This window comes from Vigna umbellata, chromosome 1 (genome assembly GCF_029865625.1).
Source record: "Vigna umbellata cultivar VRB3 chromosome 1, Vumbellata_1.0, whole genome shotgun sequence".
Classification (NCBI taxonomy): domain Eukaryota; kingdom Viridiplantae; phylum Streptophyta; class Magnoliopsida; order Fabales; family Fabaceae; genus Vigna; species Vigna umbellata.
The window spans coordinates 102,967,676-102,992,161 of record NC_142165.1 but is presented as its reverse complement, the minus strand read 5'-3'; the positions used below and the strand labels follow the sequence as shown (position 1 = coordinate 102,992,161).

The 24,486-nt window shown below is 28.3% G+C and overlaps 2 protein-coding genes across 3 annotated transcripts; both read left to right on the top strand.

Annotated features, from left to right (window-relative positions):
- The first annotated feature begins 2,761 nt into the window (after positions 1 to 2,761).
- On the top strand, positions 2,762 to 6,355 carry LOC124848845 (uncharacterized). Of its 2 annotated transcripts, none has more exons than XM_047326658.2 (9): positions 2,762 to 2,914; positions 3,109 to 3,273; positions 3,380 to 3,466; positions 3,843 to 3,970; positions 5,055 to 5,151; positions 5,250 to 5,327; positions 5,420 to 5,645; positions 5,827 to 6,050; positions 6,205 to 6,355. In XM_047326658.2, exons 2-9 carry the CDS (start codon positions 3,172 to 3,174, stop codon positions 6,226 to 6,228), a joined length of 966 nt encoding a protein of 321 aa, XP_047182614.1. In that variant the 5' UTR covers positions 2,762 to 2,914; positions 3,109 to 3,171; the 3' UTR covers positions 6,229 to 6,355. The 2 variants fall into 2 exon arrangements, with proteins under 2 accessions (XP_047182614.1, XP_047182612.1); XM_047326656.2 differs by having other exon boundaries at positions 2,870 to 3,028.
- Positions 6,356 to 8,461: 2,106 nt separating this feature from the next.
- LOC124848844 (uncharacterized) lies at positions 8,462 to 12,058 on the top strand. Its single transcript, XM_047326655.2, has 9 exons — positions 8,462 to 8,662; positions 8,937 to 9,075; positions 9,173 to 9,259; positions 9,650 to 9,777; positions 10,770 to 10,866; positions 10,987 to 11,064; positions 11,160 to 11,385; positions 11,572 to 11,795; positions 11,879 to 12,058. Exons 1-9 carry the CDS (start codon positions 8,493 to 8,495, stop codon positions 11,900 to 11,902), a joined length of 1,173 nt encoding a protein of 390 aa, XP_047182611.2. The 5' UTR covers positions 8,462 to 8,492; the 3' UTR covers positions 11,903 to 12,058.
- Positions 12,059 to 24,486: the final 12,428 nt, after the last annotated feature.

Genomic DNA, 24,486 nt, shown 5'->3' with positions numbered 1-24,486 from the left:
CTGGAAAAAATAAGTTTTACAATGATGCAAAAATATTTTAGTCAATAAGCTTGAAACCTTAAGCAGAGTATTAAAAGTGTTTATATCTTATGTATCATATGATATTCTCATTTTGGGTTAAATATGTTTTTAGTCCCTAAACTATTGACCGTTTTTGGTTTTCGTCCCTCTTCCAAAGTAAGGTACAATTTGGTCCTCAATCTTTAAAAAACGTTCGTTTTAGTCGAAAAAACGAACGTTTTGAGGACTAAAATGAGGACTAAAAACAAAATTTTGAGGACTAAAACGAACGTTTTTCTAAAGAATGAGGACCAAATTGTACCTTACTTTGGAAGAGGGACGAAAACCAGAAACGGCCAATAGTTTAGGGACTAAAAACATATTTAACCCTCTCATTTTTATATTCATGTAAGCCAAGCTATTAATTAATATTCCGATTCCTTCTCAAAATCGAATCTTATTCATAAAATGTCCTTTCTAAATGGTCATTTGTTTTCTTAATTAAATGACTTTGTTATTCTAGCAATCGTGAATGTTGAAATCTCATCGTTGTTAGTTTAGTAGTTAGATGATTTTCTATATGATTAAGTATGGTACTCGGAAATGAACATGTCCGATTAGAAAAAAATGAGTTTAACATTAATAATGTTTTCAATTTAACCCTTTTTTTTTAATTTTTCTTTCTTATAATATACTATTAAAAAAGAGTAAATTTTAAATTTAATTCAAACTCAAAAACTTATTTACAAAATAAAATATACACTAATTTATGTATTATAAATAGAATTGTCAAAACGTATTACTAGATCTAACCTATCATGAATTAGCTTTTTAGTAAAACAATAAATTTGAGTCTAACATAACCCATTAACGAGATAGTTCGTTAAGAAAATTATATATTTTTTTCAATCTAACACATTTTTTAACATGTAATAAAATTCAAAAAGTCCAAACATTTTTTAAAAATACAATTTTTGTCATTGTAGATAATAAATAAATCATTTATCTAACAAACTAAATCATAATTATATATTATACCTTATTACTTTAGGAAATAAAAATGACTAATGAAACACAAAGGTAATGAGTGAATGAAATGTCAAAGACACGAGTCTCTTTCCCAAAATTTCAGAAAATAAAAAATTTTGTTTGTATCTTGGGTTGAACTCTTAAGTTAAGAGTGAGATACCAATTTTACTCATCATAGGTTCAATGTAAGTAAGTTGGGTTTTTAATGGGTCAAAGTATGTTTTTTCCCATAGTGAAATTTATAAAAATTTGTTAACCAAATTTGGTTCAAATTGTGGTAGACCAAGTTAACTCACATATTTTAACTCATTTTGACAATTTTAATTATAAAATTGTCGTATATTTAATCGTTATAGAATTTTCAACATAATTCATTGTGTCGAGGATATACATCTCAAGCACGAGATTAAACATTAATAGACAATGTGACAGCGGTCCAATAATATGTGAAATAATAGATCTATCAATAACAAACTTAACTAAAATAAACTAATCCATAATTTTAATACCATGTTACTAAAAAAAATTTTAAGTCTCACTCAATCTTAAAAAACTAGTTCATAAAATAACATTTATACCAATAAAATTAGTATAATATTTAATAAATGTGCACTTTCTAACAAATATACTTCTTTAAAAGATTTTCATTTATATTTACATAACATTTTATATTTTTTAATACAATTTTAACTGTGTTTTGGTTACTTTTTTTTTATCAAATATGAATATTTTATTTTTTACCAATAAATAAATACAAATTAAGAATTATTAACAGTGAAGATTAATGACTGTTAAAAATATAACTCCACGTTGAAAGTTGTGATTAGGTTACAATTATACTTCAAATAGATACCTTTCTCCTTGTATAGACCACTCTTGAAAATTGTTTTTCCAACTAGACCCCTTTAATATTAAGTAATTTTTTTTAATGACTAAATTTTCATCATACTTTTTTCTAATTTTGCAGATTGTTTACTACTGAAATTTTGTTTTTGGATAAATGAATTCATAGCAACATATTTTTTTTATAGTTTTATAGATTTATATATATATATATATATATATATATATAATAAATTACTTTATTAAAAAATTATATATTTTTATAAACTCAAGTAAATATAAATTAAAAAAATACATTTAATTTAACGTTTATAAATTAATTGGGAATAAAAAATTTGAAAGAATGATTATAATAAATAAGATAATTTAAACATACTGTAATCATGATATAATAAAATATTGTAATTATGGTTATTTGATACATACATACATATATATATATATATATACATACATATATATATATATATATATATATATATATATATATATATATAAATTGAAAAAAATTGAAAGAAGTAAAAATTACTTTGAAATAACTGGTAACTTATAAACTATAAATTCCAAAAAAAAAACTACTTTAAATTAATTTATCAAAATCCTTTTTATCAATCATACTAACTTATAAATTAGTAGCTAATCTGTACCAAACACATTTTATATACATATCGATATCGGATTATGATATATTTAATAAAAATAAAAATATTAAATAACAACTAATACTAAAATAAAGTGTTTTTTTTAAATACTTATTTTTCCTGAATTAACTTTTAATTTTTTTACCTTTTCCTTTTTCGTTTTTCATATCCAATACAATTAATGATTAACTCGATTTCTTTCCTTGTCTTTTTCATGTCCCCCAACTTCACTGTCTGTTGTCTTTCTGTCTGTTGTTTTTTCCGCTTTCATTTATCAGCAACATTCTGAATTACATGTATTATGACACTGTAAAATAAAACCCACCTTTAATTTTTCATTCTTGGAAAATCATATCATCTTCTTGTTAATTACACATGAAAAACCGCTTTTGTTTGAGCAGGTAGGAATTCTTGGTAATCAATTTTTTGAATCTTTATTTTACATTAGACCTCAATTTCTTTTTTCTCTTTCGGAAAGCTGTTCAGCCACACGAAATGCAGTTCAACCCATCGCTGTACTACGCCGTTTTCACTTCTTAAGTCTCTGTTCACAATTTGATTTTCCTTCACTAAAACTAGAGGATACATTTTGCAGACGAGTGTTTCGAGCAGTGCGAAAGTAAAGAACACAGCAACCTCGCAAGTTCAACCTTTAGGCATGGCGAAAGATTGTTCAATACAAGGACCAGTAAAGGAGGAGTTCACTTACCAAGCTGGATCCGCTCCCTTCAAGAGTTGTCATGCTTCTACCATTGTCGAGGTCATCGATGCAAAAATCTTTGCCCACCAAAAAAGATTTATCGATCTTTTTTTCTTTTTTCTTTTTGGTGAAATGAACCCAATGACACGTTGTATGACCTCTGTAGGTTGATAAGGATCATTTTTTGGTTGCCTATTTTGGGGGTTCATTCGAGGGGGCACCTGATGTCAAAATATGGGTGCAGACTTACAAGGTAAAATGCATACGCTTTACCCCCAAGTCTTTCAATTAATAGGAAACTGGGCGTTTTCACACTGTTGTACTAGTTTTGGTGTCTGATTTTGGGGGCTTTAGTATATTATCCTGCCAGGGTTTCTTTTATTTCTCTACTTCTATAATTTAGTGTTTGTTTAATAGCTGTTTGCTTTACCTGGCAAAGTCAGGATGTCGTAATGTAGAGTTGCTATTGAGTAGTTTTACAAATGTGTCTAAAGAGAGTGGTAACAGATTTTGATTTCTAATCTGTTTGTCAAAAACTGTCTTTTTAGTTTCACATCTGTAGGAGGGATGTACTGAACTCTAAATTTTCAATGCTGCGCTGACTTTCTGATCAAAATTTTGGTGCATAGAACGGGAGATGGCAAGCACCTGTAATTGCTGATCAACAACCAAATGTTCCTATGTGGAATCCTGTACTGTTCAAACTTGCATCAGATGTGATACTTCTCTTCTACAAGATAGGCCAAGAAGTTCAGAAGTAAAGTTTATAACTTTTTGTCCTCATACATTTATTTTTCATTTGTGCCGACATTCATTGCAGCAATGTTCTCACATATGGTAGTTGTTGAAACAACCAGGTTTGTCATTCCACTTTGGTTGATTGACATCCAATTTTTATTTTTTTCCGGTCCAATTTCACTATCCAACATTACAGATATAACCTAAGTGCTTATTTGGAAATTTCCGTGATAACACTTTTTCCTCTTTCCTTTTTTCTTCTGACTAATGTCTTTATTGGAGATTTGATAACGACATGCATATTTCTGATTATTAATTAATTTAGTAAGTCTGACGAGCGTTTTATCACCCTGAGTGAAATTCATGGGTGGTGCGGGCTTTTGGTTCTGACAAAACTATGCTACTAGAACAACATCAAATTTTTCATGCATATTATTGTTTCTCCTTAGTAAAATCCTGTGAACTGGGTAGTTTGAATCATATTGTTACAATAGGTGGGTTTTACTTAGGCTATAACAAACTTCTAGACATACAAATTGGTGAGAAAGCATGGCGGTAAAGTTAATGGCTGTGAGATAAGTGAAGAAAGGGGAAATGAGAGAGGACGGAATCAATTTCAGGTTGTCTTGGGTGGTGTTGCCGTAGGGCAGAGAATTTTTCCTTTTTTGTTTAGTTTGCTTTCACTATCAATTGCTATACTCTGTGCATATTAACACTGTTCTCTGAGTACTTTTTTCTATTAATCTGCAGTAAATTCAGTTCCTATCAGATATATTGATAGAATAGTATAACAGAAGAGTTCCCGCGTGGAAGTTCTTATTTACAGCTAAAATCTGTAATTGGTAAAGAAAAAGATAATAAATTCACACGGAAATATTCCCATGACATATAAATCATAATATGTTGGAAAGATATATTCATAATTCATTGCAACCCCATAGATTGAAATCTTTGAACGATGGCTTTGTCCAGACTGAAGTTGTTTATCTAATAAGTTGTATCCCCGTGTCCCCTTCCCTCCCCTCCCTCACCATATAGGACTTTAGGTAATTTTAAGTTTATTATTTGTCTTACTTTTTCAATGAGAAGTATACTTATTTCAGATGGAGTGGATTTGTGAAACGCTCATACGATAAAGGCATGACTTGGACATCAAGAGAACAGCTTCCTCCTGGTATATTAGGTCCTATAAAGAATAAGGTACATCAGAATCTATTTCACTGAATTTTTTCAATGGCGGTTTGAAATTCATATATTAAATTTATTCTTTACTACTGATTTTCCTTACTATTTCTCAGCCTATTTTGCTTGAAAATGGTAATTTAATTTGTGGATCATCTGTTGAAAGCTGGAACTCTTGGGGCGCCTGGGTAGAGGTGTTAACTGAACTCATCCTAGTTGAGCAGTTCGCTTCAGTGATGGCTAGAAATGGTAGCATGCTGACATTTTTACTTATTGTGTGCAATAGGTAACAGCAGATTTAGGCAGGTCATGGAGCAAGCATGGCCCAATTTACATTGAAAATGAACCTCTGAGTGTGATTCAACCAGTACCTTATCAGACTGCAAATGGGAAATTACGTGTTTTACTACGATCCTTTGATGGCATTGATAGAGTTTGTATGTCAGAATCATCTGATGGTGGCAAGACTTGGGGATATGCAAAACCTACTCAGCTCCCCAACCCAAATTCAGGTCAATTTTGGGAACTACATTGCTTTCAAATTTTTGCTCCATGGTTATGAAGATTGTTTTAACTGAACAGTAGCATTGATCATGGATAACTTCAAATTTGAAGTTTTTTACTCCTTTCCAATCCTTTGCTACTTGTCTATGTTGGGCATTAATGACGCACCTGTGTTACCTTGTTTACTAGGTATTGATGGGATTAAGCTTAGAGATGGCCGGTTATTGCTTGCTTATAATACTAAATCAAGGGGTGTGCTTAAAGTGGCACTCTCTAAGGATGATGGTGATTCTTGGTGCGAGGTTCTTACATTGGAGGATACATTGGGAATGGAATTCTCTTATCCTGCTGTTATCCAGGACACTGGTGGACGAATACATATCACCTATACATATGATAGAACACAAATTAAGGTACAACTCAACTTTTGTATGATAATTGAATTTAAATTGACGGTTTCAGTTATCATCATTGGAAGATGTTGAGTTTCTTTTTTGTGAATTAATCTGCAATTCATTTCTTGCATTTGCTCATGATATTAACCCTTATCTTTTTTTTTTCTGGCAGCATGTTGTTCTTCTACCAAGTTGACGTGGAGTAAATAGTTTCAATTTCGAAAACGCAGAAACAACAGTATTTTACTTAATCCATCTACATTATCATATACTATTCTTTGTTCAGTAAAAAAGCTAACTAAAAGTTTGGTTGTTGGTGTTTACTTTTTTCTATAGCATGAACAAAACTAATAATCATTGTCAGCTATAATTTTTATATATAATTTTTTAGAAAATTTCATAAAATAGTCTTCTGAAAAGAAAAACGATTATATTTTGAGTCCTTTAAAAAATCTGCAAAATTAATGCTAAAGAAGTATAAGTACTTTTGCATACTTTTTTTATCCACGCTCCACCTAATGGAAAAGACCATTATTGCACTCTTTAATTCATTTTAAAAATTTCATTGTCCAGATAAAATAAACTTGTGATCTCTTTTTGTCAATGTTAGGAATTTAGTAAAAAATTTATGGAATATAAATTGTAATATTCAATAATACATTTTGTGGTATTGGCGTATTTTCTGTTTGTTGCATACGAATAGTACTAAAAGCTGGACAAAAGGGAATTATTATTTTATGATTAATTTTGTTTTAATTTTTTTAAAGGTTTAAAAGATAATTATGTTTGTTTAGGATTAGTTTTTAAATTGTTTATTTAAGAATTATAATAGCGTCATAAGTGACATTAGGAAAATATATGTCCTTTATTAATACATCAGAGAAGATCTTTCTTTTTTGTAAATTTAAATGATAGAGTAATTAAAAGTAGCATATAAGAAAAAGGAGGAGGAGGGAGAAGCGGAATGAGTTTGAACTTAGGTGAGTTTAATTATATTTGCTCTCGTATTAGAACTAGGGATTTGTATTCGATTACATCTTTGTTGGGTTGTGTCTGATTTTAGTTCCACTTAGGTAGTGGGTATGTTTATAGTTGTGATAATACCTGATTATATATTATTTTATATTTTTATATTAAGTATTGATATTTATGTTATAAAAAAAATATGTAAGTATGTTTATTATTTAATTTCTATATTAAGTATTAACATTTGTGTAAGAATTTCATTGTTTCACTGATGATCAAAGTCTCAAATTAAAATATCATAGGGTGAGAAGGTAAATGATTTTTTTTTTTACATTGCGGCTTGAATTGTAATAAACTTATTCTATTTTTTTTTATAAATTCACTTATAAGTCTAAATCTTAGATATTTAAATATAAAATAAAAAATGACTAAATATATAAGTTAAACATAAAACATAACTAAATAATATTATGTAAATACACATATATACATACATTTATATATAGGGGTTTTTTAGTTGGTACCTTTAATCAAATTTTAAGTTAAAAAAAATTTCTATTAAAAAAACAACTTTAAATTTAAGGATATTCTAATAATTTTAAAATTTAATTTAAAAAAAAATAAAAATAGTTATTTATCATTCTAATTGGTCCACATTAGTTATTACTTTTTATTTTAAAAAATAAACTACCTTTTATTTTATTTTTTATTTTGAAAAACAACTACCGTTTAAAAAATATATAATGAAAGGTAATGATAAATAACTACCTTTTATTTTTTATTTTAAATTAAATTTTAAAATTATTAAAATATCTTTAAATATAAAGTTAGTTTTTCATAATAGAAATTTTTTTAACCTAAAACTTGGTATGTTCCAACCAAAAGAATCCATTAGCAAACACACACACACACACACACATATATATATATATATATATATATATATATATATATATATATATATATATATATATATATATATATATATAATGTATATAACATTTACACTATCATCATTGTTTCATAGTAATATTAATTTGGAAACTAAATAGTCAAAATAAAAATTTGCTGTTGGGAAATCTGCTATAACCTACCATTTGACATTCATTCCAAATACGAGGAGTACTTTAACTTTAAAGTTGTTTAAAGAAGAGAGACACCAATAACTTAGAAATTAATATATTTCATTTATTTACAAAAACAATTTCACAATAAAATATTTCTTCATCATATTTATATGGTACAAAAATTTTGTTTCCAATTATATAAACACAAACATACTTATCCTGTGCAGTAGATGGCAAGTATTTTAAGAAACAGCACAGTGACATAGAACATCGAGCATTCAACTCATCAAATAAAATGAACGGCGAACGATGACAATTTGAAAATGTGGAGGGCTGATATTTAGCGAACTCCCAAACTGAATAAAACAAGAGTTTTAGAAAATTTATTCATATAATTTTTATTAGTGAAAGAAACCTTAAAAAATTTATGTGTACGACGAAGATAGTTTTACAGTGTAATTTCTCTCTCACGTTCCACACAGTTTTCATTGAAGGTGTCTGTAAGAGGAAGAGTGGAAGTGGAACCATGTCCTTGTTTCTTACCTTTGTATATTTGGCCTTCGTAAGTAAGGTTAATAGAGCTTACTCCTTTTCTGGGTATGCAAACAACACCTTAACTCTTTGACTCTTTCATTCAGCTGAAAAACCATTATTTGATTTTGTATTTCATACATTTATTATCTGGAGTTCTATATCTCTCTGGTTCAAGTACATGATTATTTTTATGTTGGTGCTTTTTTCTTATATCTACTTTATACTATTAATTTCTGGTGCCATCTCAAAACTGAAACTTGACTGAAAAAATTAAGTCTCACCGAGAGTTCTTCAATATTCCAGTAGTTAGATAAGATGAAGTTGCAAACTTATGCAGGCAAAACTCTACAAATTCAGGTGCCGGAGGCTTAGGAAATAAAATCAATGGCTACGTAAAAGGGCAAGTTGTGGAGGAGTTCCTTTTTCCTGAAAGATCAACTCCTTTCATCAGTTGTCATGCTTCTACCATTGTTGAGGTGGTAAATTACAAAAAAAGTTTTTGCTCTTTTCCTTGTTTTAATTAAACACTGTATTGATTAACACAACAGATTATATGCATTTTGACTTTTACAGGTTGAGAAGGGCCATTTTCTGGTTGCATATTTCGGGGGCTCTTCTGAGGGGGCACCAGATGTAAAAATATGGTTGCAGACCTATAAGGTAGATACGTTGATTAACTCATCTTTTTCCAGATTTTTCTGTTTTATAGTTGCTGATGGATTGGTCTTGCAGTAAAAATTTAGTGTCATACCAGAAGTTGGAGGTTCTACTTGGTTGTCATCTATGGAAATACTTCTCCTGTAGAACTGAAATTAATAGTTTATTTTGAAGATTTTCTATTCACAGAATGCATAAAAATGTAGCTTTGGAAGTACATGAATTTCTAAAGTGGCCGACATGTGAATACTGAAAATATGATTTCAAATCAGTAGTCATTCTTGTATAAACTGCTTCCTATTCCTATCATTGTAAAATTGGTGGCAGGGGATGTTACTTAGCTCTAAAGTTTTGACAGCTCGTTTTGGTTTGTGAATGCAATTTCGTTGGTAGAATGGCAGATGGAAATCACCCATAATTGCTGATGAAGAACCAAATGTTCCTATGTGGAACCCTGTACTGTTCAAACTTCCATCAAATGAGTTAGTGCTGTTCTACAGAATAGGCCTAGATGTTCAAAAGTAAAACTTCAAACCTTACAAGCTTCTTGTGTGTGTGAGTGGATATCTGTTTTGCTTGCAGGTATTCTCTATTTGATGGTAACATAAGATTCCTTTGATTGAAGAAATTAGGAACAATTTAAGCTTAATTTTTAGTGATTTTATGACAATTGGAAGGAGTAAAACAACTAGCACAGCATCTCCACATTTTCTGTAGAAAACAAAACTAGAGGGAATAATTACTTTATACACCATCAAACATATTCCTAAATAGACTACTGGCATATTCAACATGTGAATGATGCTATTCTTTTTTTTTTTCTTTCAAAATTCCCTTCCTTTTGCACCCATGTCCTGCACAATTGAGATATGATCTCCAATTTTGGTGAAATTCTCTCCCTTTGTAAAGAGGGAAGTGCATCCTTTATTGTATACAAAATTGCAATTATAAGAATATTTCCTAACCTATTTCTTTATTCTGCAACATCCTACATAAAGTAGGATTACACATTGGCTGGGATTCCACACAACGTCAACTTGATTCTTTTTGTTTTCATGGGTGCTTTTTGTATCTTTTTATGGTTAAGAATCTGTGAAGTGGTATCACCATGCATTATGAAAAGTCTACATTCCCAAGTATGAATGTGTGACACTCCATTGATTGGGATCCATTTTTTGGTACTCAATATCGCTCTCTAGTAAAATGTAGGTAACTTTAAATAGGTGTTAATCTTTTCAATAATACACACCAGCACAGTTTCTTTCAGGAAATGCTTATTTTTGTAACTGAGGAACACAAAATCTGGAAATCTCTCTATTTGAAAGCGAAGTTTTATAGCAAATAATTGTTTTAAAGATGGAATATAAATTCAATATTCATCTTAACATGTTTTTGCCTTCTTTACTGAGTCAAGCGTTTTACCCTGATCACCTTGGTAGTCATCGTACTCAAATGTACGAGGCCCTAGTTACAATTTCGAACAAAAGAGAAGAATCTGATTGTGTAATTTCAGATGGAGTGGATTCATGAAACGCTCAAATGACAAAGGAATTACCTGGACAGAAAGAGAACAACTTCCTCCTGGTATATTAGGACCTATCAAGAATAAGGTGAAACTAAAACTACTAACTTACTAAGTAACATTTTGTCTGTACCTTTGACCTTGGGGTATATAACTCAGTCAGGACAAATTTATGTTTTTTGTACTGAATTCAGTAACTGTTTTTCAGCCCCTCTTGCTAGAAAATGGTGACTTACTCTGTGGATCATCTGTTGAAAGCTGGAACTCATGGGGAGCATGGACAGAGGTGTCTAATATAACAGAACTAACTGATCTTGGTCATGTAATAGCAGTTGATCTTTATTAGCTGGTTAACTTCTATAGCTTGTGGAATGGTATCAGGTTACAACAGATTTTGGCAGGACATGGAGAAAGTATGGACCAATTTTCATTGAAAACACAACTCTTGGTGTGATTCAGCCAGTACCATACCTGACTGAAAAGGGGACACTGCGTGTTTTGCTCAGATCCTTTACTGGCCTTGGTAGAGTTTATATATCAGAATCCTTTGATGGTGGCAAAACTTGGGGCCATGCAAAGCCTACACAACTCCCCAACCCAAACTCAGGTTAATTTTCTAAACTATTCATGTTGCTTATTTAAATATTTAGGTGGACAACAAGAAAAAAGTTGATCTTGAGTTGCTATACTTTTGTGAAATTGTTGATTTGCTTTCCTTCTGTGGAACACATGCATTTTACATCCTCATGCATGCATTAGTGGCTCATTTAAGAAACTTGTTTTGTTGCCTTAGGTATTGATGGGGTTAAGCTGAGTGATGGCAGGATGTTGCTAGCTTATAACACAATTTCAAGGGGTGTGCTTAAACTTGGGCTCTCTGAGGATGATGGTGAATCCTGGCATGAGGCACTTACACTGGAGGATACCTTAGGAATGGAATTCTCATATCCTGCTGTTATCCAAGCTAGTGATGGACGAATACATATCACATATACATTTAACAGGACACAAATAAAGGTACAGCTTAAAATTTGTGTAGCAAGTGTAAATTTGTTCTATTCATATCACTAACCTTCTTTCCTTAATTGTATTCTCTACAGCACGTTGTTGTTAGGCTAAGGTGATGCAAGCCAGCTTGTTCTTTGTAGGCAAGCAGAGAACCAGTTCTTCATGTCTGCAACATATATGGCCTTTTTCTATCACCAGATACAAATAAATGACACAATCAATTGATCCAATGTTCTCAATTAATCTATAAGAAAACCTTTTTTTTTTCACAACTCCTAATCTGTGTACTTCGTAAGTTAATGTCTGTGTCGTGTAACTTTGTTGTCTTTGATATTTTACCGTTTGGCTACTTTTTCTTTTACTCATTATAGAATTTGACACACGTAAAAAGAATTCGTAAAAAAAGTGAACTTTTCTCTTTTTAAAAGAAAAGAAAGAGTAAAAAGTGATGAAAAATAGTATCAAATAAAAAAGAAATTGTGTGTCAAAAATATTTTTCTTAGGAAATAATATTTTGCCGTGTTTAAAAATTTGTATGCCAAAAAACTTTTTCTTAAGAAAGAATATTTTTCATAATGTTTAAGTACTAATAGAACTTTTTTTTATTGTAACTTTTATTAGACATTATACCGTAAAAAAAGTTTCTATAAAAAAGTACCCTTTTTCAACTGAGTCGAGAAATTATAATTTTATGTTAAATTTTTGTTAAAATTGAACAAAATATCTTGTGATTCATACTTTCATATATGTTTAAAGGTATATATTGTGTTGATTTTGATATATAAAACATATCAAACTATTTTAAACCAACATCAAATTTTGTAAATATAATCTGTTTAAAAATAAATTTTGATCTGAAGGAGTATTTAAAAAAAATATAATCAATTAATTTTGTTTATCAGAAAAAAAAAACGTAAATTTAGTAAGAGTTGTACCTGTAATTTGATTTCTACTTTATTATTATTATTATACTATTTATTGTAGAGTGAGAAAATAAGAAAAAGTAAAAAAAGTGTAATATTGATATTATCATGTTAAACTTTTAAATATGATTGGAACACAGCAATAACATCAATACCTATAGTGCTGTATGGAAGTTTCGTTCTAAATAATTTTGATTTGCTTCTGCCCGCAAAACTGTTGTGTCTTCATCGAGGAATGAACTTATCAACCCTGTTCACGGGCCTAAACTAATAAAGGTTCATGATTTTTTAGAAGTCCAGCAATACAGATAAAGGAGAGACTTGCTCCCTCCATCACCACCACCAAATTCTTTTCATTTTTTTATTATTTTTTTATTTTAAAAATACCTTATATTAATTTAACTTTTACCATTTAATTTTATTTATTTTTTTAAGATCCTAAATCTCCTTATACCCTTTCACTCTTTCATAAGGATTGAGAAAGGGGTTGTAGAAGTGAGTCTTGGGAGCCATGGAGAAAGGGGTTTTATCGGAAGCGTTATCGCTAACGCCACTGAGCCTCTCGCAAGAAGGGCACATGGTGAGTGTTGCCGCAGGCATAGGCATGTACAAGGGTAGAGCAAGTTTCAGTGCCTTCAGCTCCTGCAACTCCTTCTTTAACCTTCTGTTTCGTCCGTCAACGTTTCACAGCATTTATTCAAGAACTCACAGTCCACCTCTGTCTGCTTCAGCTTTGTTCTGCAGCAACAAAGCCAAAACCTTAATAAACCAACATGTCATCTTATCATCTCATGAATCTGTCAAATTTATGAACAATATATTTTCAACAAGAAAATTAAGCCTTACTAAATAATTAGACAAACATTAAACATGGAAAACATGGCCACCAAATGATTGTAGGTTTTAATTAACTAATCATTTAATTAAATTGCTTCATTTTTAAAACTAAAACTTTATCATATCACACATACCCAATACTATTAATCTGTGCTTGATGATTATAAATATAAACCTTTTTTTAGATATATAGATGAAGGAGAACGTAATCAAACGTTTGTTATAGTTTTGTTTGGTATGGAGCTGTCGATTTTAAAATCAAAGAAAGACGTACCTGGCTTTAACGGATGTCGAGGCGTTAACGAATGTCGAGGTCATAGATTTATCTTTAAGGGATGTTGATATGTTGACATTTGTTTATATTCGTTTAAATATTATTAAAATGAAGAGGTGCATGGAAACGTGGTGGTGGAGGGAGTAACTCTCGATAAAGGAAGTCGCTATAAACAACACATTGGGCCTGGCCAATAAAATGAGTACGCAATTACTTCCTGAACCCCATCGTTTCTGGAATTTATTTTCAGGAACTCAATAAATAATTCTAATTTTTTTTCCTGGAAGTCAAAGATTCCCTCCTTGTACGGAAATCATTTTTTGGAAGGTTTTCATGGGGTGGTAGAAGAAATTTGATAAAGTGGAGGAAGCAATTGGCAAAGGAGTAATTTAAAGAAGTTATTTGAACAGAAAAACAACAAAATGCATCGTTAAGATGAAAGAAGGAAGAAAGAAAGGTAAAGAGGCCTGGTTATGATTCATTGACATGATGGGCCTAGTCCATTGAGAAATTATAGGACGAGGAATAAAGACAAGAAAAAGAAAAATATCAGAAGTTTCTGGTTGAACCTAAAATTGAATGCCCGAAGCGAAAAAGACATAAGAAATAATTTAATTGGAGAAACATACGTAAGGGAAGTAAAGTTGTGATGGTGAGCGTGGGACCAAAGTCAGACAACAGAAAGAGGGATATCTGACAATAAAAGAATTGGGTTCCTTAACGAGGAATTAATTTATTGAAGAAATGAATTTGTATAAAAGGAAAGTAAAAATGATAATGTGAAGTTAATTTGGAAGAAAGAAAAGAATTAAAAATGTTAATGAATGAAGATGTTTGATTTTGGACGGTGTGAGATGTTCCTTAGGCAGAAGACACGTATAGAAAGTGTAGGCATGCAGTGTTGTGTCGGTGGCATTTTTCAGGGGCTTCCTCCGTTTGCTTTTTTTCACATTCGCACCAACCCACTTCACGTTTTTGCATTAACTGCCACGTACTTGTCTACCTCACTCTCCTTGATTGGTGGCCTTTGACTCCACTGTTATTTAACGTGGGAAAGATCTTGAATGAAAAAGAATGTAAGAAAAGGGTGAACCACCAAAATAGAAATATATATTTTTTATTCCTTTTAATTTTATTTATTGATTGATATTAACGGAGAAGGAAAAGTCAAGGACATGGTAGCAACAGTTATGTTGTAGCATAAATGCTTGAGCCTAACCTATCCTACCTCTTATGATAGTTTTGGAAAGGAAAAGCCTTTCAAATGTACTAACTGTTATATGCATGTGTCTCTCTTTTTTACTCTTTCCCTTCCACCACCAACCTACACTCAAACCAATCAACATCATTTCACTACTTTCTTTATTCCTCTTCTTAAATATTTACACATGTAACCAAAAACTCTTTCAAATTATCCAACTCTCTATACCAGTTTAGTTTTGTTGCCTTTAAATCAACCATGACCTCCTGCATCAACTGAAAACTATCACATAACTAATTTCTACCCCACTTTTTTAATTTTGATGTCGAAATTCCATAACGCACACGCATTCACGAATCCAGAAACTTCTAATGATTAATCTCATTTTTGAAAGCTACATTTACGGTTGACTAAATGATTCATAAGAAGAAGAAAAGATAGTCTGCACATGATAAAAAATCTGTTCGTTTTGTAATGATGATGTCAATGGTGGATTTTTATCAAGTTTACATGTTTGGTACTGTAAAGAAATATGCTTTTTCCTGCATACAAGAGTCATTAATTTGAGGAAAGTTAAGCCATTTAATTTTGGAAGGTAAGATCAATAGAGTGGGTAGAAGGACGGAGTTAAAAATAAATTTTGCAGTATTTAGCTATAGGAAGGAAATTGTAAATGTAGTTTATTTATGAAAGTTTGGTTTGAAATTTAAATTTTGGGTGCTGAATTGCCATCAGGGCATGCAAAGAGGGTGAGATGATGAGGTTTGAGAAAGAAAAAGAGGGAATTGTGTGGGGGTGAGGGTATGGGAATAGGACAAAGATAATGATTATGACGAAATTTCAAAGAAGCTACCAAAGAATGTCAGGTGGTAGTATTGTACTTTTTCTAGTTTAAATTGGATTCGTGCTCACATTGCTGACACCAAAGGATTATACAAACAAACACCTGGTTTTCATTTAACACAGTAAATTCTCATTCTCATTTTCATCATCATTATTATTATTTTACTATTATTGAATTTGTAATCAGATTAGAAATGGCCAAAAATATGTGTTCGAAGAAAACAATTCCATATCAGTTTTGTTTTATCATAAGATGTTTAATGAAGATATCGAATTAGGATTTAGCATGTGTTCGGATTAGGGAAAAAATTGAGAAAAAAAAAACGAGTCGATGAATTTATGAAAATGAAGATAAGACTGTGATGTTGTTTGCATTAAAAAAAATTATATGATTTAAGTAAATTTAAAATGAAAATTTGTGAAAAATTATCATAAGATAGATATAATGGAGTAAAAATTTATTTTAATAAATAAAATTATATGATTACTTTTTTTATTGCTATTATTATTAATTAAACTTATAAAACAATCACGATTGACTTCATTAATATTTTAGAAAAAAATATTTTGTTATAAACTTTTTTTTGACAATATTTTAAAATAATAATCATATTATTTTTTATTAATTTATTATTTATTTGTTATTATATTGATGTACTTTAAATTTAATAATAAAAAAAATATACATATCCAAATATTATAAAAAAAAATTATACTGACATATTATTATCTTAATATTTGTCAGTTGTTCATAAATGGAACCCCTGAATCAACACAAACACCAAACACACCACCACCCAGACAACTCCAAATATGAGCTCCACCACACAAAAAAATCTCACGAGTACATCAACAACATACATATACAATAAATATGCATAAAGAATCCCAAGCACAACCACTTCTCACCACAAACCCACACCCACCAAATCCTTACCACAATCCATCTTATTCGCAATTCCCTCTTTCTAAATACTAAATACCTATATAGTGTAAATGATTTATCTAACGTTTTCAATTTCTAATTCATTATTTTCATTCTGCGTCAGTCAAAACCTAGTTACAGGGAGAATATCCTTATATTTTTATACAGAGACAAAAGTAATACCATGAAAATATAAACAATATAAGACTTTGCTATGGACAAATATAGATAAAAGATTAAATTAAAGATACCTCCATCTCCAGCATTTGAATTTGAATTTCATACTTGAGATTCCACTGCTGTATTATAAATAGATAATATTTGAGAAAGGTTAAATCAGTAAATCAATTTAAACTTTTGAGATAGTTTTTTAATATATTTTTTTCTTTAAAATTTTACTTTTAATATCTAAAACAAACTTATTTTTTAAATAGTCTGTTTTTTCTATCAAATAACATCGTTAAAAGTTGCGTGATAATTAGCTTAAACATTGTTATGCTATTAGTGAACCGGACAAACATTTAAGATGATAATAGCATAGAAATAAAATTCCATAAAAATAGTGTTTAAAGATTAAAAATAAAATTTTAAATAGTGTTTAAAATTTTCACGATAACTATTTATGTAATAAAAAAAAAGCATGTGGAAATTAGGTATATTGTAAAATAAAACTTAATGGATACTCATGAACATAATCTTATATTGTTGTGTAAGATAAAATTGTTGACTTTTATAATGCTTTTCTAACATAAGTTTATGAGCTTTTATTATTTTGCTAAAATAAATTAGTTAATCTTTCCAAATCTTTTGTCAATTTTTATAATTAAAAATTACTCTATTGGTCCCTTTTTTTTAAGTGTTGTTTAAGATTTTTGAGAGAAACTATTAAATGTATTAAGTTTTGGTTTGATAAAGTATTATAACATTTTCTACTTTATTATTTTTATTTTGATTTCAAAAACTTGATAATTAAATAAAGAATTAAAATGAATTATAAGCTTAACAAGGAAATGATGAAAATGAGGGAGTACTGACTATAGTTTAAGATTAAGTATAAAATGGGTTTATACTGTAGTGTGATAATTAAACTTGAATTAACAGTGAATTATATGTCGGAAGTGTAATAAATGTTTATAGAATTCTCTAGATACTTAATTTAATGTTGATTCAAGTAAAGTCATGTGGGTCATTTGGTGCAGTTAAACTGAACCACTTAGCTATAAAATCATAAACACACGAGGTTCTTGTAATCTGTATAACTATAATAGTAAACCATTTATTGCTACAACGACTACAAATCACCTCATTTTTATTTGAATTAGAGAATGGAAAATAAAAACTATTTAAATTAGATGAAAAATGTTTCATTATCATAGATTTATTGTATTTATTGTTTTGATATACTTTTTAATTAATTATTATTATAATAGTTCAAAATTTAAATATTAATAGAGTATTTATTACATAACTAGTGTATTAAAAATATAATTAATTTATGACATAAAAATTTATAAATTCATTATGTAATTGACTCCATTATAATCGTTTGTGTTAAAATATCCTCGTTTATTTTGTTTTCTTTAAAGATGAAAATTGTCTTGAAATTTTCATTGCTGTGTTTACATCATAGCGGAAGGCAGATTCACGCTCCAGTCTTCTGTCGTAATCCAAGCATAACATACATGATTCACAAAGAGATATTATTGAAAGTGATTTGATTATTTGTCTAACATTATCTTTAGATCTAAGTAAAACTAATCAACTTTATATTTATTAAAAATAATATTTAAATATCTCTCATATTTTATATAAGGAGTTAAAAAATAGTTACGAATAGAAAATTTTAATTGTTTTATCATTAAAATACTAAATTTGTAAATAGAAAAGTTAATTAATTGAATTTTATTTTATAAAGATTATTCTCTCTCTTTAAAAACTATTCTCATTCCTTTTATACATTTTTCTTTGAATTTGTAATTTCATGCTTGTCTTTTTTATGATAGAATCCACTAAAAAGTTTCGACCTAAAACACATCAATTATAAACTAAATGAAAGTGTTTTTTAACTAAGGCTGTGTTCGTTTGGAGGGAAAACACTATTTACGTGAATTACCGCAGATGGATTTCCAAAAGCAAGGTCGTTCGTTTTGATGGATTTGCACGGATTTGGTAAGATGGATATCCGCTGATTTGCGGGATTCCACTGTTCAGCTCATCTCGCAAATGTGAGAGGATTTGCGATGATTTACGAGAGAAAGACCTATATACACATTTTTGCTTCCATACATCAGCCAGAAATAACCGGTTACAACAGAGTGTAACCGGTTACAGAGAAGAATGAATTTTGCTTGCACCCGCGTAACCGATTACGCAATATATATTTTTCAGTTTTTTTATAATTATTTTAATATTATAATTTAAAAATGTACATTTTAATAAAATTAGGTATATTATATTTTCTAATTTATTAAAAATAAGTTGATTATTTAATTTTTATAATTTTTAAACATTAATTTTATAAATTATTCATATTTTTTCTTTCTTTATAAACATTTTTATAATTAAATATAACATTTTATATTACTTTTATAACTAGGGGCATTTTGGTAATCTTCAATTTCTATCAATTAAACTAATTTTTAAAATCTATCACATCAATCAAATCCTACACTAATTCTCACAAACTTTACTTCCAAATCCATTCTCAAATACTCACAAATCCACTCAAAAAAACAACTAAAAAATTACCCTCAAATCCACTCAAATCCATTCAAATCATCTCCCTCAAATCTACCCAAAAGAACACAGCCTAAATGATAGTATTTTAACACAAGAAATAAATATTTGCTGAATTTTATAAATTATGCATACTCACAAAATAGTCCGTTAGTCAGTGTGGCTAACTAGGATCAATGCATGTGGCGTAATTTAATTTGAGATGTTGCTTTGATGTGTGTATGATTTAAATGTAATTTCTTTTATGGAGGAAATATTACATTGAATTATTGTAGGTTGTGTATTGAATATTTATTTCAAGAATGAAGTTACCCTAATTTTATTAATTTTGAACTTATAAAAAATATTAGGTAATTGATCACTAGTACAAATATAGCGTATAACGTCACGCGTTGAACATCTAACTATTGAATGACTAACGTTAAAAATGACCTATGACATTTTTGTAAATAAATGCAATTATTAAAAGTCGTTTAGAATTCGAGGTAAAAGGATATAAAACGTCTAATGTGCCTGCGTTAGACGTCAAAAGGTTAGTGAATTCAATAAAAAATTGAGTGGGAGATTGAAAATTTATTCACTTAATCTTAGCAGGCGAGACCCTCTTCTCTTTCTCAGACTTTTCTTAAACGAAGTTTGACGACTATCACATGTAAACTTTCTTTCATTTGATGCAAATGCATTTTATGTATGATTTTCGTTTATTTTGACCGATTATTTTCGTGTTTTTGTTCTTCATAGGCGCATTATGCTTTATGTGTCAGTGGTGACGACACTTTATTTCGACGAAAGGTTAGTTTTCATTTTCATTTTGAAGAACTTATTTGTTGAACTTGTTTGTTGTTTTTTTTGTTGAACTTGTTTGTTGTTGTTTGATTGGACTTATTTATTGTTGGTTATTGTTGTTTGTTGTTGATACTACATTCATAGTTCTTTCTTTATAAAATACTGAAAACTGAAATTTGTTGTTTTTATGTTTTTCAGGTCGTATATTAACAAATTTTGACGTTAAGTTAACATCGTATATTGACAAAATTCGACGTCAATTTAACGTCTTCTGACCGTTAAAAGTCCAAAATATTCGACGTCATACGCAATTTTTGTACTAGTGGATGAAAGTTCATTGGCATGAACAAAATATTATATCTCATAAGTAGAAAAGAAGTTATCCTATAATGTAATGAAGAGTTAGTTATGGAAAATGTAACTTTGTGTGAATAAATGTAATATGACAAGTACTTAAATTTTTAATCTATTTCAATACATGAGTATTCTAAAAATATAGTGAAATATTTATGATAATATATAATATTGATAATTAACTATATAAGAGCAGACCAAATAGATTCTTAATCTAGATACTTGATTATGATTGAATTAATTAATAACATTTATGTTTATCTGAGGGATGAAAACTGAATTAAATTAAATGTGTGACATTTTATAAATCATTAACTTATCCTGTATGGTGATTGTGTTGTTTTTAATTAAAATGATTTTGTGATACACGAAAATTGATGATGTTTAAGGTGAGATTGGTCTATAGAGCTAAGCATATGAAAAAATAATTTGGTATATATATATATATAAATAAATATATGTAATTTTCTAGCACCTTGTGGTAGATTATTTAGGATGTGATGTGACTTGGTCACAATGAGTTTGAATTTCTGTATAAGGAATGTATTTTGTTGGAAAACATCCAAACCATTTGATGTTTTGATACATATAATATATGTGATGATACCTTTTAGAAATATGTGATAATAATTATAGTATGGAACATAATTGATGTATCAATATACATTACCTATTATTAATGTGTTATAAGAATAAAATATTTAATTGTTGAAAGTGATGAATAGTGAATTTGTAAGCGTGTGAATCTTTAAATTGATTGTAATATCAAATAATATGTTGGTAAAAAAACGAAACCAACGAGAATTATATTTATTATTTTAAGTGAAACTAAAATAATGTTTGCACTGCAAACATATATTACTACTAGGATGTCTTAAATCACACTTTACTAAGTTGAATTGAGTTATATGGGATATGTTGTATTTTTTATAAATAAAATATAAAATATTTCAAGTGAGTCGACTTCATTTAAAATGATATTGTTCTTGAACAAATTACTCAATTATATATATGAAAATGAACTAAAACATTTTTTTACCAATTTAGCAAAATTTATTGAATTTTGAATATTTGACTTCTACGTATATAGTCATTAGACGATCATTGGTTCATTAGACAAAATTGAATTTAGTCTGAATTGGAGAGTTTTGTTATGTCTCTTTCTAAATATAAGATAATCTAATTGTTAATCATTATTTAAGAAATAACTGTTTGATAAAATAGAAATATAATTTTGAATAAGTATTTATAATATTTAAATACATTGTCAGTTTTGGACTACTGACATTTAACTATAATAATGACATTTAACTATAATATTTAAATACATTGTCAGTTTCTATCTTTTCACAATAATTATTATCATTACATCTACTTATTATAAGTAAATAAATATTTGAAACCAAACAATATATATAATATAATAGATAAAAAAAGAACTAGTGCAGAGATAGATATAATCAAATACATAGAATTAATATATAACTTAAATAAATATAAATAAACAAAAATAACCAATTAAATAGGTTCAATACGTAAAAATAAATATAAATAATTAAATAAAAAATGTTAGTATACAACTAGAAACATTTATAACTAAATAAATAGGATCAATACAAAATTAAAGATAAATACAATTAAACAAGTATAATCATTATGAAACTGAAAGTAAATATAATTAATAAAAATTACGAATATGTAACTGTGATAAATATAATAAAATAAGGAAGACCATTACACAACTAAAAATATAAATAAATAAATAAAAATAAAATTATAAACACGTCACTTAATATAAATAAAATAAATATAACTAGATAATATAATGAAACAAAAAGATATAATGGTAAATGTGTGACTCTCTTACCTCAAGAATTATAAAAGATGTAGAAATAAGTGTTCTTTTCGTCCTTCCTTCTTCTTTTTCCTTTTTTCTTTTTCTATTTCTTCCTTCTTTTTATCTTTCTCTTTTTCTCCTTTTCTTTCGTTTCATTCTTTTTTTCTTTCTGCCTTTTTTTTTCTCCTTTCCATTCCTTATTATTTTATTAATATATTTATGTTATTTTTTTTATTATTTTATTACTAAATTTAATTATTATTATTTTTTATAATAGTAACATTATTCATGGTTACTATTATTATTATCCTTAGTAATAGTATTATTTTTAATTAATTAATAGCTTAATCTTTCTATCTCTCTCTCTCTCTCTCTCTCTCTCTCTCTCTCTCTCTCTCTATATATATATATATATATATATATATATATATATATATATATATATATATATATATATATATAAAATTAAAATTCATATTATACTCCATCAATGTATCTATAATTACTTATAAGCCCTAGTTATTATAATTTTATATTAATTCTTTAACTAACATGCTAAGAATAAATACTGAGTCTTAGAATATTTTAATATTTCAGTGTATTTTCTAGCTAAACTAGAATTCTTTCTTTTTGGAGGTATAATTGCAATATTTTCGTTTTCGCTCACGTTAAAATATTTTTATGTGAAAAAGATGTAAACTAAAAATAACTTATTTTAACTTGTTTTGGCACTGAAAATATTAAAATGAATAAAAATAGTCATCGTAATATTAATTTGCATTTATAAACTCCAATAAATGCTATGTCTGTCAATTTGATGTACTGAAGATGTATACGAGAAAATTTGTTTATAGATATCGAATTAATGATATCCGAGTTTAAAAAAATAGTCATTAAAATAATTAAAAACCAAACTTAAAGTAGTAATATTCTGGATCGCTAATTTTAAAGACAATAATTTAATAATTATTTGGGAGATACAGGAGAAACACAATTAAAAGTAAAAAAAAATAATAATTAAAAATGAATTTATATAATTTTGAAATGTAGTTTTATTTAATGAATTTGTGTTGTGACAAGAACATCTTTTCCTTTATTATTTGGGTGAAGGTGTCGTGGTATTAAATATGGTACCTAAATTCATAGATGCATTGAACAATGGATAAGGGCAGATGGTAATCGTAGCTTGATGCAATTATGAATTTGGTTGAAAGTAGTTTACGTCTCAATTTATATTGAATGCATTCTGAATGTGTAGGTCCTATAAAAATCAATGAGAAAGACAATGATATGGCTAGCTTCCACTGCAAGCACGGTCTAAAGAACTAGATGCGCATGGCCATAACTTTACTCACTTCTTAAACCATCTTCTTCTAAATGCTTCATCTGCTTTCCACATTTTATTTTAAGAATATAACTTTTTTTTAATGGTTATTTCTTTTTTTTACTCGTAATTGTGATTATACAGAATTTTTTCCATGATATTTTTAGTTTTTTTGTATAAATATTTAATATTAGATTCCAAAATTATACACAAAGTGGTCACCTGAGAGTTATTTTCTCTTCCTTCAAATCAAAGAGATATTTAAGGCAAGAATTTGAATTTCCTCCTAAATTTTTTAATAAATTTAAAACAGAAAAATTTTAAATTCTGTATATATTAGATAGTATAATAAAACATACCACAAGTTCATGGCATTAAAAACTATATAGAATATCTATAATTGTAAGTTTCTTAACATTCAAATTAAATATAGGGAAGGTTTCTTAATGTTTATTTTAAAAAAAAATTAATAAATACGATTCATGTTTTTCTTATATGTTTGTTTAATCTGTTTTTTAAAATAAATACAGTCAAATTTCAGTTTTTTTTTAATAAGTACATTGTATCTACTTATTAAATAAATGATTTTTTTAAGAAAATATTCATTTAAAAAAATATTGGTTTTATGGTTAAGCAAACTATTCTATAAATGTGGAATGG